The following is a 15,637-nucleotide window of genomic DNA, read 5'->3' on the forward strand; positions in this document are numbered from 1 at the left end:
CAATAACAAGGAAATTCTAAACTGAAGTTTCAAATCTGGGATAAATCAAAAACCTTAAGGCTACTTCAGCATTTTATTCTTCAGTATATCCATGGAATCAGTTGGAGTGATGTTAACCCAGACCGTGTACTCATTGCATTTTGGACTATTTTCATTTTTTCCTCTCAATTCTGCTGCTTCGGGCATAAAATGAAGTGAGTAGCCTTCATACCTCATTCCACTTTCTCAACCTTGTTTTCGATAGATTTCCAAAAGAAGCAGCCAGATGATGACTCCACTCCCAGCGCAAGCAACAGCCAATCAGATTTGTTCTCTGGAGAAACAAACAGTGACAACAGCAATACCTCTCTTACTACGCAGACTGTTCACTCCAGCCAGCAACTTTCGACAGAACTGATTGTAACTTCACTGAGTAAAGAGGAATGTAAGTGCGTGAGCCTTGAGGAGGGGAAAACGGAGGAAACCTAAACATCTGCTCTTTTCTCAATGCCATTTGTTACTGCCTCTTACTAGAAAGATATGACCTCTCTTTTGGGGAGGAGGGAGTTAGAAAATAATCGTGAAACTCAAACTGTTGGGTTTAATCAAAAATGAACAAACAAAAAAGGTGCCACCATGATTTTAGAAACTATTTTTATACTGATGTACAGCTATTTGAACTTTAGTCTTGCTGATCTTGATTGACTCTAAGACAGTTTTACCCATTTTTATGAAATTCTGTCCCTACATTACTACAAGTAAACTATTGTATGCTGTGGCATAGAACCCAGAATCTTAACAATTTGGTCCATATATCATTATTTTAAAACCTTTTTAAAATGGCTATGTGCAGTAACATAGGGTTTGTTACACTAGTGGTGAATCTCTCACAGAACTGACTGTGGGATGATCTTTGACCCCATCTCCCTGGACACGGTTCTCTGTTTGTCTACAGAACTCTTACAGACCAGAATCCTATCTAAAGGCAGAGGTAAAGTGTTCAGATGTGGCGTGCTAAAACTCTGGGCTAATGTCTGCCTTCTTTCAGGAAAATTTATTCTAAATTTCTATATAAGTTAATGCTGTGTGTAATATATTGAGTTACAAATTTTACAATACGTTACACTCGTAAATAATGTGTGATTCATAGTTCCATTTTCTTCAGACTGAAGTCTTACTTTTTTGAAAGGTGGGCTGTGGAAAGAATCGCTCTTGCTCTTAATACCCTGGTATCTAATGAATGGCAGATACACATGCACATTTCAAGGAGAACATATTTCTATCCACTTCTTTTTCAGTAGGGAAGATTCTGGAGATGCCAGCGTTCTTAAACACTTGGAGGAGTTCTTTATAGTAGTTGCCTCAAAGTGCCAGGGCTGAAGGAGCTTTGATACATTGCCTTTGTTGGGTTTCAATTTTGTTAGTTTGAGTGATTTGAACAAGGCCGTATGTATCCGTATGGATTGGTCCAGTAAACGATATTACCTCGTTCACCTTGTGCCTCTCATATCCTGGGACCAACCCGGGTACAACAACACTGCATACAAGTATGGGATTGTGACAGTTTATTTGTACTAACTGTAACATAAATTTAAATTAAAATTAGATTGTATTATGCTACGAATGCAGTGTTTGGGTACCCTGTCAGTACTATGGCAGGCAGAAATGGGCACTTCCTATTAAACTCCAAGGCACTCTGATATCCATTGCTGTAATAAGAGTTAATTTGCAACGTGACTATTGTTGTCTTTCCTTCACACACACAGTTGCTGGCGGCCACGATCCCATCACTTCCCTCCGTCCAGCACTTCTCCATGGAAAACCCTGTGGGGTGCTGTAAAAGCAGTTCTTACAACAACTTTCCTAGAGAATTCAACAACACCTTGGGCCTTCTCAGGTCTGGGGCCTTCAATCCCCTGCTCACTCATAACCCAAGATCTACCATTTGGTGATACAGGGCACTTCTTCCATGCTGCTGGGCCAGGTTTTGTGAAAATGTTTTCATTGAGACTTGAGTTGGATTACAAGGAATGTGTGTGGGTGTGGGGAGAGGGGAATTAAAGAAATAAAGTGTTTTCCATCCCTAATAGCTACACACTCATCAATGGATGCTCCAAGGTGAATGATATTAGGCAGTACAGCCAGTAGAGAGCACTTGAAAATATTACCTATAAAAATTGTTTTTTACACCTTCCTGCTGGGATGGCTTTAGTTTAAGTGCAAAACAGTGAGATTTATTTACAGTTCCAGCTAGCTCTCTCTTCCCCTCCCCCCACCTCCCTAATGAAGCTCAGACTAGTGTCATTTATCAGAGATAATTATACAACAGATGGAGCTTTTCTGATGGATAATGGTCTCAAAGTGGAAGGTTCTTTCCCATAATGAAGAATACCCAAACTTTAAATGTCTTTTTTTATTTTAATTTAAAGGTGGCTTTTTCTGTGCATTACTTATTTATTTTGTAGCTAGCTCTATAAAGCATACACCTCTCTCATTACAGCAGTGTTCTTAGAAGATTGATATTTTGCAGTACAGTATGATGATGTACAGCTGCATGCTGTACTGAATAGAACTGCAGTAATTCACCAGGAATCAATGTATGGGATCATTAAGTTAATCCCTATCAAAGTGTGGAAAGATTGGAGTGCTCAGAAGTGTTCTCTTACAGTAACTGCTCAGGCTGCATTCTCTGCCTCCTCCTCCCTTTTCATGTCTTCTAAATCAGTCCCACATCAGGGCATTTGCCATGGTTGTTGAGTCTGCAGGATAAACAGATAGAACAAAACTGCAGCAAGTCATTTTGGTAATTAACAAACTCTATTCATCATGTTATATAACAAGTAAAGAGAACCATACAAATCTTCTGTGATAAGATTCATATTTTGTGTGAAGGGAAAGGTGTTTTTGGTTTTGTTTTGTTTTTTTGTTTTGGTCTTTAAGGGTGTCTTTTGTCCTCTAAATATTCAGTGAGTGGTCTAGGAAGAAGTTCCTAGGGTTAGATTTTGCAGGAGTTCAGTTTGTGACGATATTTAAATACGATCTCTTGCTTTTTTTTTTTTTTGGTAACTCTGATTACTTTTCCTGTGAGAACCACATTTAATTTCTAGCGTCTTCTATACAGAGCCAGATTACTGCAGGTTTCCATCTCCTGCCACATCAAGGTCAGAACAGTCACCTGACCACTGGAAGGCGGTGCTGATTGTTTCAGGTTCAACCAGTTTGCTGATTAATAATTCTCTTGCAGAATGAGGGTAGTTCTTTGAGGGTTACAGACTACATACAGTAGTACACCCAGAGCAAAGGCTTTGTGACTAATTTAGTCACTTATATTTTGGGTACATGAAGCACTACGTTTCCTTTACGAGATGCAGTTACAACTTCGGGGGAAAAAACAGTTTTAAGATCTTTTTCAGGTGTTACTGCATTTTTCTCCCTGGCATCTTCAGGCTGGTCAACACAGTTTTTATATTGATTTACCTATATTGATCTAGAAACGTAGTCAATTTACTGAAATAGGCTATACAGATATAAGCACTTTGATAGCAGCATAAACTTTGACTGCATTAGGGGTTGCATAGATTTAACTATATCTGTTTATAAACAGATATAGTTAAATCAATAAAAACTATGTAGATCAGTTCTTCTAAATCTGGATACTTCTGTTTTATCCCCCTTTCCACCCTTTGTTTAGGCTGCCCTAACATTACTTGGCCAGCACTAGCATAGGATTTGTCTGTCGCTCTGGAGATGACTAGCTAGGCTTCTTAGCAGGTGGCTATCTGAAGTTAATCTTGGGGGAGGGCAGCACTGAAGGAGGCTTTTCTCCCCCTAAACACAATCTAAAAATCTTCTTAAGGTATGGTTCTCTGTATTTTGGTAAAGAAAAGGTCACACTAGATATGGAACAATTTCACTTAATTTCAGCCCTTCATCTCCTCCTTTGGGGCTGTCATATTGTTTTCCTTTTTCTGTACAGGTGGAGCTAAAGCTGACACGATGCAGGCTTAAAGCTAACTCTAACTTGTAATAAGACAGGCAAAATGTCAGTGTGAAAAACTGACTTTGGCAGCTGGATCAGGTTTGATATTTCAGTAGTTCTTAGTTTCAAATGATGTGGTTTTATTTTAATTATGTGCTTAACTTCTTCCTGGCCTTGAATTTGCAAATACCGTAATCAGAGAGGGAAGAGAGGGATTGCTTTTGTTTCTAGAACAATTAAATGCATTATATTCCAATGCTTAAGATGCTTTTTAATTAAGATATGCAAATAGACTTTCTACCAGATACATATGCCTCTGATGTGGAAGTGTAGATGCAGAACAATTGTTAAAGGTTTAGGCCAGAAGTTTCAGTGGTGGCCAGTGACTGTGCCTCAATTTTTATGTGCCCAACTTTAGACGCCTTGGTCCAATTTTCAGAGGTGCTGAGCATTCGTAGTTCTTAGTGGTTCCTCAGCACATCAAAAATCTGGCCCTAGTTGTGTCAAGCTGTACACCCAAAGTCACTGGCCACTTTTGACTATTTGATTTCATGACTCATAAAATAAAAGTTTTCTGTGTAGTACTCATGCTAGTGATGTTACTCTTAGACTAAGCATTTTTGACTGTGCTAGAAGTAGTGAAGCAGCCTTGGTAAGTGTAAAAATATTCCAGGGAATTTAAATATATTTGGGTTTCATGTACTGTAGCTGAAGGCCAAGGCTCTCTATCAGAGAGCTTTATCAGAAGGGTGAGGTGTATTGTTTTTGCCTGTTCTCCCAATGCAACAGTTGGATGTTTAGATTGAGATTCTTAGTGTGGGGACTTGCCTAACCACTGTTTTATAAAATGCAATGCATGCCTACTGTGCTGGAAAAACAATGACTATTTTCTTTATTTCCATGCTCCCAATGAGACTTGCATCCCAGTCTTTCCAGGTCTTTCAGGATGTCTGTGTGAAGAATGCACACAGATACACACATCCTTCTCTGCAAAAAGAAAAGGAGGACTTGTGGCACCTTAGAGACTAACGAATTTATCTGAGCATAAGCTTTCATGAGCTACAACTCACTTCATCGGATGCATTCAGTGGAAAATACAGTGGGGAGATTTATATACATAGAGAATATGAAACAATGGGTGTTACCATACACACTGTAAGGAGAGTGATCAGGTAAGGTGAGCTATTACCAGCAGGAGAGTGGGGGCGGGAGGGGTGGGGGCGACCATTTGTAGTGATAATCAAGGAGGGCCATTTCCAGCAGTTGACAGGAACATCTGAGGAACAGCGGCGGGAAGGAGGAATAAACAAGGGGAAATAGTTTTACTTTGTATAATGACCCATCCTCTCCCAGTCTTTATTCAAGCCTAAGTTAATTGTTGCCAGTTTGCAAATTAATTCTAATTCAGCAGTCTCTTGTTGGAGTCTGTTTTTGAAGTTTTTTTGTTGAAGAATTGCCACTTTTAGGTCTGTAATAGAGCGACCAAAGAGATAGAAGTGTTCTCTGGATGGTTTTTGAATGTCATAGTTCTTGACGTCTGTTTTGTGTCCATTTATTCTTTTACGTAGAGACTGTCCAGTTTGGCCAATGTATATGGCAGAGGGGCATTGCTGGCACATGATGGCATATATTACATTGGTAAATGTGCAGGTGAACGAGCCTCTGATAGGGTGGCTGATGTGATTAGGCCCTATGATGGTGTCCCCTGAATAGATATGTGGACACACTTGCCCCATAACCTCAGCCATGCAGAATACAATGCCATCCACAGCCTCAGAAACAACTCTGACATCATAATCAAAAAGGCTGACAAAGGAGGTGCTGTTGTCATCATGAATAGGTCGGAATATGAACAAGAGGCTGCTAGGCAGCTCTCCAACACCACTTTCTACAAGCCATTACCCTCTGATCCCACTGAGGGTTACCAAAAGAAATTACAGCATTTTCTCAAGAACTCCCTGAAAAAGCACAAGAACAAATCCGCACAGACATACCCCTGGACCCCCGAGCAGGGGAATTCTATCTGCTACCCAAGATCCATAAACCTGGAAATCCTGGACGCCCCATCATCTCAGGCATTGGCACCCTGACAGCAGGATTGTCTGGCTATGTAGACTCCCTCCCCAGGCCCTACGCTACCAGCACTCCCAGCTATCTTCGAGACACCACTGACTTCCTGAGGAAACTACAATCCATCGATGATCTTCCTGAAAACACCATCCTAGCCACTATGGATGTAGAAGCCCTCTACACCAACATTCCACACAAAAATGGACTACAAGCCGTCAAGAACACTATCCCCGATAATGTCATGGTGGCTGAACTTTGTCCTCACCCATAACTATTTCACATTTGGGGACAATGTATACCTTCAAATCAGTGGCACTGCTATGGGTACCCGCATGGCCCCACAGTATGCCAACATTTTTATAGCTGACTTAGAACAACGCTTCCTCAGCTCTTGTCCCCTAATGCCCCTGCTCTACTTGCGCTACATTGATAACATCTTCATCTCCTGGACCCATGGAAAAGAAGCCCTTGAGGAATTCCACCATGATTTCAACAATTTCCATCCCACCATCAACCTCAGCCTGGACCAGTCCACACAAGAGATCCGCTTCCTGGACACTACAGTGCTAATAAGCGATGGTCACATAAATACCACCCTATACCAGAAACCTACTGACTGCTATGCCTACCTACATGCCTCCACCTTTCACCCAGACCACACCACACGATCCATTGTCTACAGCCAAGCTCTACGATACAACTGCATTTGCTCCAACCCCTCAGACAGAGACAAACACCTACAAGATCTCTATCAAGCGTTCTTACAACTACAGTACCCACCTGCTGAAATGAAAAAACAGATTGACAGAGCCAGAAGAGTACCCAGAAGTTACCTACTACAGGACAGGCCGAACAAATTAAATAACAGAACGCCACTGTCCATCACCTTCAGCCCCCAACTAAAACCTCTCCAACGCATCATCAAGGATCTACAACCTATCCTGAAGGATGACCCATCACTCTCACAGATCTTGGGAGACAGGCCAGTCCTTGCTTACAGACAGCTCCCCAACTTGAAGCAAATACTCACCAGCAACCACACACCACACAACAGAACCACTAACTCAGGAACCTATCCTTGCAACAAAGCCCGTTGCCAACCATGTCCACATATCTATTCAAGGGACACCATCATAGGGCCTAATCACATCAGCCACCCTATCAGAGGCTCGTTCACCTGCACATCGACCAATGTGATATATGCCATCATATGCCAGCAATGCCCCTCTGCCACGTACATTGGCCAAACTGGACAGTCTCTACGTAAAAAAATAAATGGACACAAAACAGACATCAAGAATTATAATATTCAAAAACCATTCAGAGAACACTTCAATCTCTTTGGTCACTCGATTACAGACCTAAAAGTGGCAATTCTTCAACAAAAAAGCTTCAAAAACAGACTCCAACAAGAGACTGCTGAATTGGAATTAATTTGCAAACTGGCTACAATTAACTTAGGCTTGAATAAAGACTGGGAGAGGATGGGTCATTACACAAAGTAAAATTATTTCCCCTTGTTTATTCCTCCTCCCAGCGCTGTTCCTCAGACGTTCCTGTCAACTGCTGGAAATGGCCCTCCTTGATTATCACTGGAAATGGTCCGTCGTTACCCCACCCCCCACCCCCCCGATCTCCTGCTGGTAATACCTCACCTTACCTGATCACTCTCCTTACAATGTGTATGGTAACACCCATTGTTTCATGTTCTCTGTGTATATAAATCTCCTCACTGTATTTTCCACAGTATGCATCCGATGAAGTGAGCTGTAGCTTATGAAAGCTTATGCTCAAATAAATTTGTTAGTCTCTAAGGTGCCAAAAGTACTCCTGTTCTTTTTGCAGATACAGACTAACACAGCTGCTACTCTGAAATACATCCTTTTCTGAGCGTCTTCTCTCTGATAACACCAGACAAAACCAAGGTTCCGAATAATTTGTAATTGCTTCAGGTTTTTGCCTTTTGCTTGAGTAAGTCAAAATTGCTAAACTGAGTCAGACATGACAACTTTCCACTGTTTACTGTTAAAAATTATTTATATTACTGTTGTACTACTTGGTCTGTACACATAGATGTAAACATCGGCCATGAATTTCAAAAGTGGCCAGAGATTTTTGGGTGCTTGCATTTCTGGATGTCCAATTCGAGACACTTGAAAGGGGCTGGATTTCGAGGGAGCAGGTGCTCATCACTTTCCTAAAATTGGAGGCCTTTACAGTGTCTCCAAATGGGCACACACAAACACCAGTCAGTATTGCAAATCTTGTCTATGGTCTTTGCCCTGAAGAATTTTCAGTCAAATATTTTGAGCAATATATGAAGTGTAGAGAGAGACAGATATGTTAATTTGTATATACTTCTGTAATTTGTCAACTGTGTAAACAAATATAGACTTTAAATCCGCCCCCGGCACTACTTCTCAGTCAAGCAATCAAGAACGGATTGATTTCTGAAAGGTGATTGTGGGAAAGAATTTTACCCTACTTTGTAGTATAAAATTGCAAATCCACAAATCTGACGACTTCTCCCAAAGCAAATTTCTAGCCTTTTCTCTGCAAGGAATGCAGCAACTATTAAAATTGTGCTGGATTGCAACAACGGCCTGTCATATGACAAGATGGTTAATACTGTAATTAATTGCATTCCCACTCATAATTGACAAACGATGCAAGTAAAACAGTGGCCATAAGATACACTATATGACGTTTTCCCTGTGAACACACACGATTGACTGTTATCAGCCCACATGCTGGTACCTAAGTTTACACATCTGGGAATTGGCCTAAGGCAGCAGTTCTCAAACTGTGGGTCGGGACTCCAAAGTAGGTCACAACCCCATTTTAGTGGGGTCACCAGGGCTGGCTTAGACTTGCTGAGGCCCAAGGCCGAAGCTGAAGCCCGAGCCCCACCACCTGGGGCCGAAGCCGTGGGGCTTAGGTTACAGGCCCCCTGCCTGGGGTGGAAGCCCTTGGACTTCAGTTTTGCGCTCCCCCCTCGCCCCCCGCCCACAGGGCAGTGGGGCTTTGGCCCTCCATCCTGGGTCGCAGGGCTCAGGCATTGGTCCTCCCTCCAAGGTTGTGTAGTAATTTTTTGTTGTCAGAAGGGGATTGCGGTGCGATGAAGTTTGAGAATCCCTGGCCTAAGGCATTCTCATTAGAGAGCCCTTGACTCTCAAACAGGGGTGGGCAAACTTTTTGGCCCAAGGGCCACATCAGGGTGCAAAACTGTATGGAGGGCCGGGTAGGGAAGGCTGTGCCTCCCCAAACAGCCTGGCCCCCGCCCCCTCCCACTTCCTGCCCTCCTCAAGCCCCCCCAATCCAACCCTCCCCATATAAGCCCCCCTGCCCCGCCCCAGAACCTCTGCCTCATCCAACCGCCCCCTGCTCCCTGTCCATTGACTGACCCTTGCCCCTTACCCAACCCCCCAACCCCTTACCATGCTGCTCAGAGCAGCATGTCTGGCAGCCGCGCTGCCTGGCCAGAGCTAGACACGCTGACGCTCTGCACTGCAGGAGCGCGCCGCCCAGAGCGCTGCCCATGCGGCCAGGACGGTCCCGCGGGCTGTAGTTTGCCCACCTCTGCTCTAGAATATACTTCTCTGGTTAATGTTTGTCAGTGCTGTAGTCTGTTGGCACATTGTAAGCCCCAACTGTTCTCAGGCTTTTTGACTGAACTAAATGATTGTGAGAGAGCTGGAACAGTTTTAGTTAGGGGATGATTCTTTAGTGTACATTTTAAAATGGATGCACGCATGCTCAGTGTCTAGCACATCTTTAAAATGTAAAAGTTAAACACCATTCAATCTTTCATCTTTAGATGGTAGCAAATTTTCTTCTAATTTTAGCACAATCCATTTTTCCCCTCTTAATTTGAGAATAAATAGCATCTGCCTGGAGTATAACCCATATACTCTCAAAATTGAAAACTGATGGAATTATGGGAGAGTAGGTGAAAAAACCTTTTTTAGAAAAATGAGAGTTGAGTTAGGCTCCTGGTTTTGGGACTCAATGCAGAACAAATGGAACTAGAAATTAGAAGCAAGTGAGTGTAATGTACACATCAGGCCTTGCCTTTGCTCTGTCTATGGGCAGTCCAAACCTGCCTTGTGCAAATTATGGCAGTAGGATCTTCCATGGGTTCTACTTTTATCCCTGGAATCCAAGTTCCATTTAAAGAGAGTTTGTAGGTCGGTCTGTCTTAACATATCATATGGACTGTTGTTTTATGCCTTAAGTATGTAGATGGGCTGAGGAGATGGCACATAGGACTATGAAATTAACTCCTTTTCATGTCAGTGACATGTTAATTTTTAAGCCTAATTAAAACCAGCAAAATTCTACGACTGTTGTTTCCTCAGATTTATGCAAATTTTGCAGTGCAGATTTGGCAGTACATTGTGTCCTCATTCATTAGACTGAAGGGCCCAAGAAAGCTGAAACTGAAACACATTTGTATGAAAGTGTGAATAAAGCAACCTAAATCTAATACTAATCTATGGCTTTTAATAACGCAGTTTTTAAATTGCAGTTCTCAAAAGCACCTTGCAAACATTACATTAGACCTCTGAAGTAGCGAAGTTGTGACATGGTTCCCAGGGTGCACCCTGGACTGTGGGACTGCTGAGCTCTCCAAAAACCATTAACCTGGGGTATCAACTGTGATGCTGATGTCAAGTTACAGGCCTCTGACAGGCACTGCACGTACACAGACATCCACAGGCAGGGACACACCCAACTGTGCTACATGAATGGTTTCCCAGCCGCTCATGAACCAACGATAGAAAGGCTCCAGCCAATTCCCTCAGCTCCCCAGTCTTGCACCCCAGAACTGTACCATCTTGCACGGGTCAGAAGCCTGGCCAGTGTAAGTTCATTACCTAGTTCACCACTTCTTCATAGGAAAGTGGACACGAGGGGTAGGCAATGGGGGCCAGGGGCACCAAAATACAAATTTGCCCAGGATGCCATTTTCCCTAAGGCCAGCCCTGCAGAACACCTTGCTACAAGCACTAAATAGGTCTACCAGATAGCAGCAGCAAAGACTTTCTCTTTGAAGACTTTCATATAAAGAAAAATCCACCAAGGTGAATTAGGGCTAACTCATTAGACTCCGCTAAAATATTCATATCTAACCCTTTTATCTATGCTTAATAGGGGTGTAACCTAAAGATATGTCTTCACTGCAGATGGGAGCATGTGTCTCAGCCTGGGCAGATAAACTCGTGCTAGGAGGGCTTGAGCACTGCACTAAAAATAGCTGTATGGATGTTGTGACTCAGGCTGTTAAGCCTAGGGGGTCAACTTGGGTGGGCTTGAGAGCCCAAGCTGCAGCTTGGATCACGACGTCTGTCTGCCTGAGAGGCACTCGCGCCTAGGTGCATTGTAGACATACCCCAAATTACTGTGCAGCTTACTCATTCGGCAGCACGCACACAGTTCTCACAACTCTGAATGTTTTCCTGCAGAAAGACAGTGCTATCTCTGCAGGCTAAACTTGCCCAAATTTAGATTCCCTCTAGTTTATATCTTTTTATGTATTTGTTCTACTAATCAATGAATCTTTTCAAACTTGCTTACACAGATAAATTAGGTACATCTCTACTGATTAGGAAATGCACAACTAGATTCGTGGTTTTGGCAAGTTTCCAAAGCACTGGTCTTCCCAGTAATGCAATACCCTCAATATATTTCCTACAGCTTCACAAAATCCCTATTTACTATACGAATATCCCAAGAAATCCAACACTCCTTAGATTGCTAGATACCCCCTCCAGGGAGTGCACATGCTTTCAGCATCTAAGTAGGAACTTTCTGGGATGCTAGCTCCCTTCCAGCAGTGAAAGGTCAGACCAAGGTTCAGATGTACACTGCCCTTTTAGAGCACTGTGAACAGGGGAAATGGAAACTTTGTTCTCCTGTATCCTTTTCACTTCATGGTCATGTGTGTTCACTATTTTAGTTAGCACGCTTTGAGTCTATTCATAGCCCTGGTCTACACTAGGACTTTAGGTCGAATTTAGCAGCATTAAATCGATGTAAACCTGCACCCGTCCACACGATGAAGCCCTTTATTTCAACTTAAAGGGCTCTTAAAATCGATTTCCTTACTCCACCCCTGACAAGTGGATTAGCGCTTAAATCGGCCTTGCCGGGTCGAATTTGGGGTACTGTGGACACAATTCGACGGTATTGGCCTCTGGGAGCTATCCCAGAGTGCTCCATTGTGACCGCTCTGGACAGCACTCTCAACTCAGATGCACTGGCCAGGTAGACAGGAAAAGAACCGCGAACTTTTGAATCTCATTTCCTGTTTGGCCAGCGTGGCAAGCTGCAGGTGACCATGCAGAGCTCATCAGCAGAGGTGACCATGATGGAGTCCCAGAATCTCAAAAGAACTCCAGCATGGACCGAACAGGAGGTACGGGATCTGATCGCTGTATGGGGAGAGGAATCCGTGCTATCAGAACTCGGTTCCAGTTTTCGAAATGTCAAAACCTTTGTTAAAATCTCCCAGGGCATGAAGGACAGAGGCCATAACAGGGACCCGAAGCAGTGCCGCGTGAAACTGAAGGAGCTGAGGCAAGCCTACCAGAAAACCAGAGAGGCGAACGGCCGCTCCGGGTCAGAGCCCCAAACATGCCGCTTCTATGATGAGCTGCATGCCATTTTAGGGGGTTCAGCCACCACTACCCCAGCTGTGTTGTTTGACTCCTTCAATAGAGATGGAGGCAATACGGAAGCAGGTTTTGGGGACGAAGATGATGATGATGATGAGGTTGTAGATAGCTCACAGCAAGCAAGTGGAGAAACCGGTTTTCCCGACAGCCAGAAACTGTTTCTCACCCTGGACCTGGAGCCAGTACACCCCGAACCCACCCAAGGCTGCCTCCTGGACCCAGCAGGCGGAGAAGGGACCTCCGGTGAGTGTACCTTTTAAAATACTATACATGGTTTAAAAGCAAGCATGTGAAAGGATTACTTTGCCCTGGCATTCGCGGCTCTCCTGGATGTACTCCCAAAGCCTTTGCAAAAGGTTTCTGGGGAGGGCAGCCTTATTGCGTCCTTCATGGTAGGACACTTTACCACCCCAGGCCAGTAACACGTACTCGGGAATCATTGTACAACAAAGCATTGGAGTGTATGTTCGCTGGCGTTCAAACAACATCCGTTCTTTATCTCTCTGTGTTATCCTCAGGAGAGTGAGATATAATTCATGGTCACCTGGTTGAAATAGAGTGCTTTTCTTCAGGGGAAACTCAGAGGAGCCCATTCCTGCTGGGCTGTTTGCCTGTGGCTAAACAGAAATGTTCCCCGCTGTTAGCCACAGGGAGGGGGGAGGGTTGAGAGGGTAGCCACGCGGTGGGGGGAGGCAAAATGCGACCTTGTAATGAAAGCACATGTGCTATGTATGTAATGTTAACAGCAAGGTTTACCCTGAAAGAGTGTAGCCACTGTTTTATAAAATGTGTCTTTTTAAATACCGCTGTCCCTTTTTTTTCTCCACCAGCTGCATGTGTTTCAATGATCACAGGATCTTCTCCTTCCCAGAGGCTAGTGAAGCTTAGAAAGAAAAAAAAACGCACTCGAGATGAAATGTTCTCCGAGCTCATGCTGTCCTCTCACACTGACAGAGCACACATGAATGCATGGAGGCAAATAATGTCAGAGTGCAGGAAAGCACAAAATGACCGGGAGGAGAGGTGGCGAGCTGAAGAGAGTAAGTGGCGGGCTGAAGACAGGGCTGAAGCTCAAATGTGGCGGCAGCGTGATGAGAGGAGGCAGGATTCAATGCTGAGGCTGCTGGAGGACCAAACCAGTATGCTCCAGTGTATGGTTGAGCTGCAGCAAAGGCAGCTGGAGCACAGACTGCCATTGTGTAGTGTAACCTGTGTAACCAACCGCCCTCCTCCCCAAGTTCCATAGCCTCCACACCCAGACGCCCAAGAACGCGGTGAGGGGGCCACCAGCCAACCAGCCACTCCGCCACAGAGGATTGCCCAAAAAAAAGAAGGCTGGCATTCAATAAATTTTAAAGTTGTAAACTTTTAAAGTGCTGTGTGGCATTTTCCTTCCCTCCTCCACCACCCCTCCTGGGCTACCTTGGTAGTCATCCCCCTATTTGTGTGATGAATGAATAAAGAATGCATGAATGTGAAGCAACAATGACTTTATTGCCTCTGCAAGCGGTGATTGAAGGGAGGAGGGGAGGGTGGTTAGCTTACAGGGAAGTAGAGTGAACCAAGGGGCGGGGGGTTTCATCAAGGAGAAACAAACAGAACTTTCACACCGTAGCCTGGCCAGTCATGAAACTGGTTTTAAAAGCTTCTCTGATGCGCACTGCACCCTCCTGTGCTCTTCTAATCGCCCTGGTGTCTGGCTGCACGTAACCAGCAGCCAGGCGATTTGCCTCAACCTCCCACCCCGCCATAAACGTCTCCCCCTTACTCTCAGAGATATTGTGGAGCACACAGCAAGCAGTAATAACAGTGGGAATATTGATTTCGCTGAGGTCTAAGCGAGTCAGTAAATTGCGCCAGCGCGCCTTTAAACGTCCAAATGCACATTCTACCACCGTTCTGCACTTGCTCAGCCTGTAGTTGAAGAGCTCCTGACTACTGCCTGTGTACGGCTTCATGAGCCATGGCATTAAGGGGTAGGCTGGGTCCCCAAGGATACATATAGGCATTTCAACATCCCCAGCAGTTATTTTCTGGTCTGGGAATAAAGTCCCTTCCTGCAGCTTTTGAAACAGACCAGAGTTCCTGAAGATGCGAGCATCATGTACCTTTCCTGGCCATGCCACGTTGATGTTGGTGAAACGTCCCTTGTGATCCACCAGAGCTTGCAGCACTATTGAAAAGTACCCCTTGCGGTTTATGTACTCAGCGGCTTGGTGCTCCGGTGCCAAGATAGGGATATGGGTTCTGTCTATGGCCCCACCACAGTTAGGGAATCCCATTGCAGCAAAGCCATCCACTATGACCTGCACATTTCCCAGGGTCACTACCCTTGATATCAGCAGATCTTTGATTGCATGGGCTACTTTCATCACAGCAGCCCCTACAGTAGATTTGCCCACTCCAAATTGATTCCCAACTGACCGGTAGCTGTCTGGCGTTGCAAGCTTCCACAGGGCTATCGCCACTCGCTTCTCAACTGTGAGGGCTGCTCTCATCTTGGTATTCATGCACCTCAGGGCAGGGGAAAGCAAGTCACAAAGTTCCATGAAAGTGCCCTTACGCATGCGAAAGTTTCGCAGCCACTGGGAATCGTCCCAGACCCGCAACACTATGCGGTCCCACCAGTCTGTGCCTGTTTCCCAAGCCCAGAATCAGCGTTCCACAGCATGAACCTGCCCCATTAGCACCATGATGCATGCATTGGCAGGGCCCATGCTTTCAGAGAAATCTGTGTCCATGTCCTGATCACTCACGTGACCGCGCTGACGTCGTCTCCTCGCCCGGTATCGCTTTGCCAGGTTCTGGTGCTGCATATACTGCTGGATAATGTGTGTGGTGTTTAATGTGCTCCTAATTGCCAAAGTGAGCTGAGCGGCCTCCATGCTTGCCTTGGTATGGCGTCGGCACAGAAAAAAGGCGCAGAACGATT

The 15,637-nt window shown here is 44.5% G+C and overlaps 2 protein-coding genes across 2 annotated transcripts in view; both read left to right on the forward strand.

Annotated features, from left to right (window-relative positions):
- Positions 1-15,637, forward strand: part of ZFAND3 (zinc finger AN1-type containing 3) — a 244,140-nt gene that overhangs the window by 163,299 nt on the left and 65,204 nt on the right. Inside the window, exon 4 of the mRNA XM_077813609.1 lies at positions 245-424. Within this exon, the coding sequence (XP_077669735.1) occupies positions 245-424 (180 nt within the window). The remainder of the gene's footprint in view (positions 1-244; positions 425-15,637) is intronic.
- LOC144263030 (uncharacterized) lies at positions 12,478-14,035 on the forward strand. The gene is made up of 2 exons (XM_077813608.1): positions 12,478-12,948; positions 13,536-14,035. Exons 1-2 carry the CDS (start codon positions 12,546-12,548, stop codon positions 13,949-13,951), a joined length of 819 nt encoding a protein of 272 aa, XP_077669734.1. The 5' UTR covers positions 12,478-12,545; the 3' UTR covers positions 13,952-14,035.

This window comes from Eretmochelys imbricata, chromosome 3 (assembly GCF_965152235.1).
Source record: "Eretmochelys imbricata isolate rEreImb1 chromosome 3, rEreImb1.hap1, whole genome shotgun sequence".
Taxonomy (NCBI): Eukaryota; Metazoa; Chordata; order Testudines; family Cheloniidae; genus Eretmochelys; species Eretmochelys imbricata.

Bases quoted from the DNA above. Each gene is read 5' to 3' on its own strand.
- LOC144263030 (XM_077813608.1), top strand. From the start codon at position 12,546: ATGAAGGACAGAGGCCATAACAGGGACCCGAAGCAGTGCCGCGTGAAA. The intron at 12,949-13,535 runs GTGAGTGTACCT...TTTCTCCACCAG, and splicing joins AGGCGGAGAAGGGACCTCCG to CTGCATGTGTTTCAATGATC.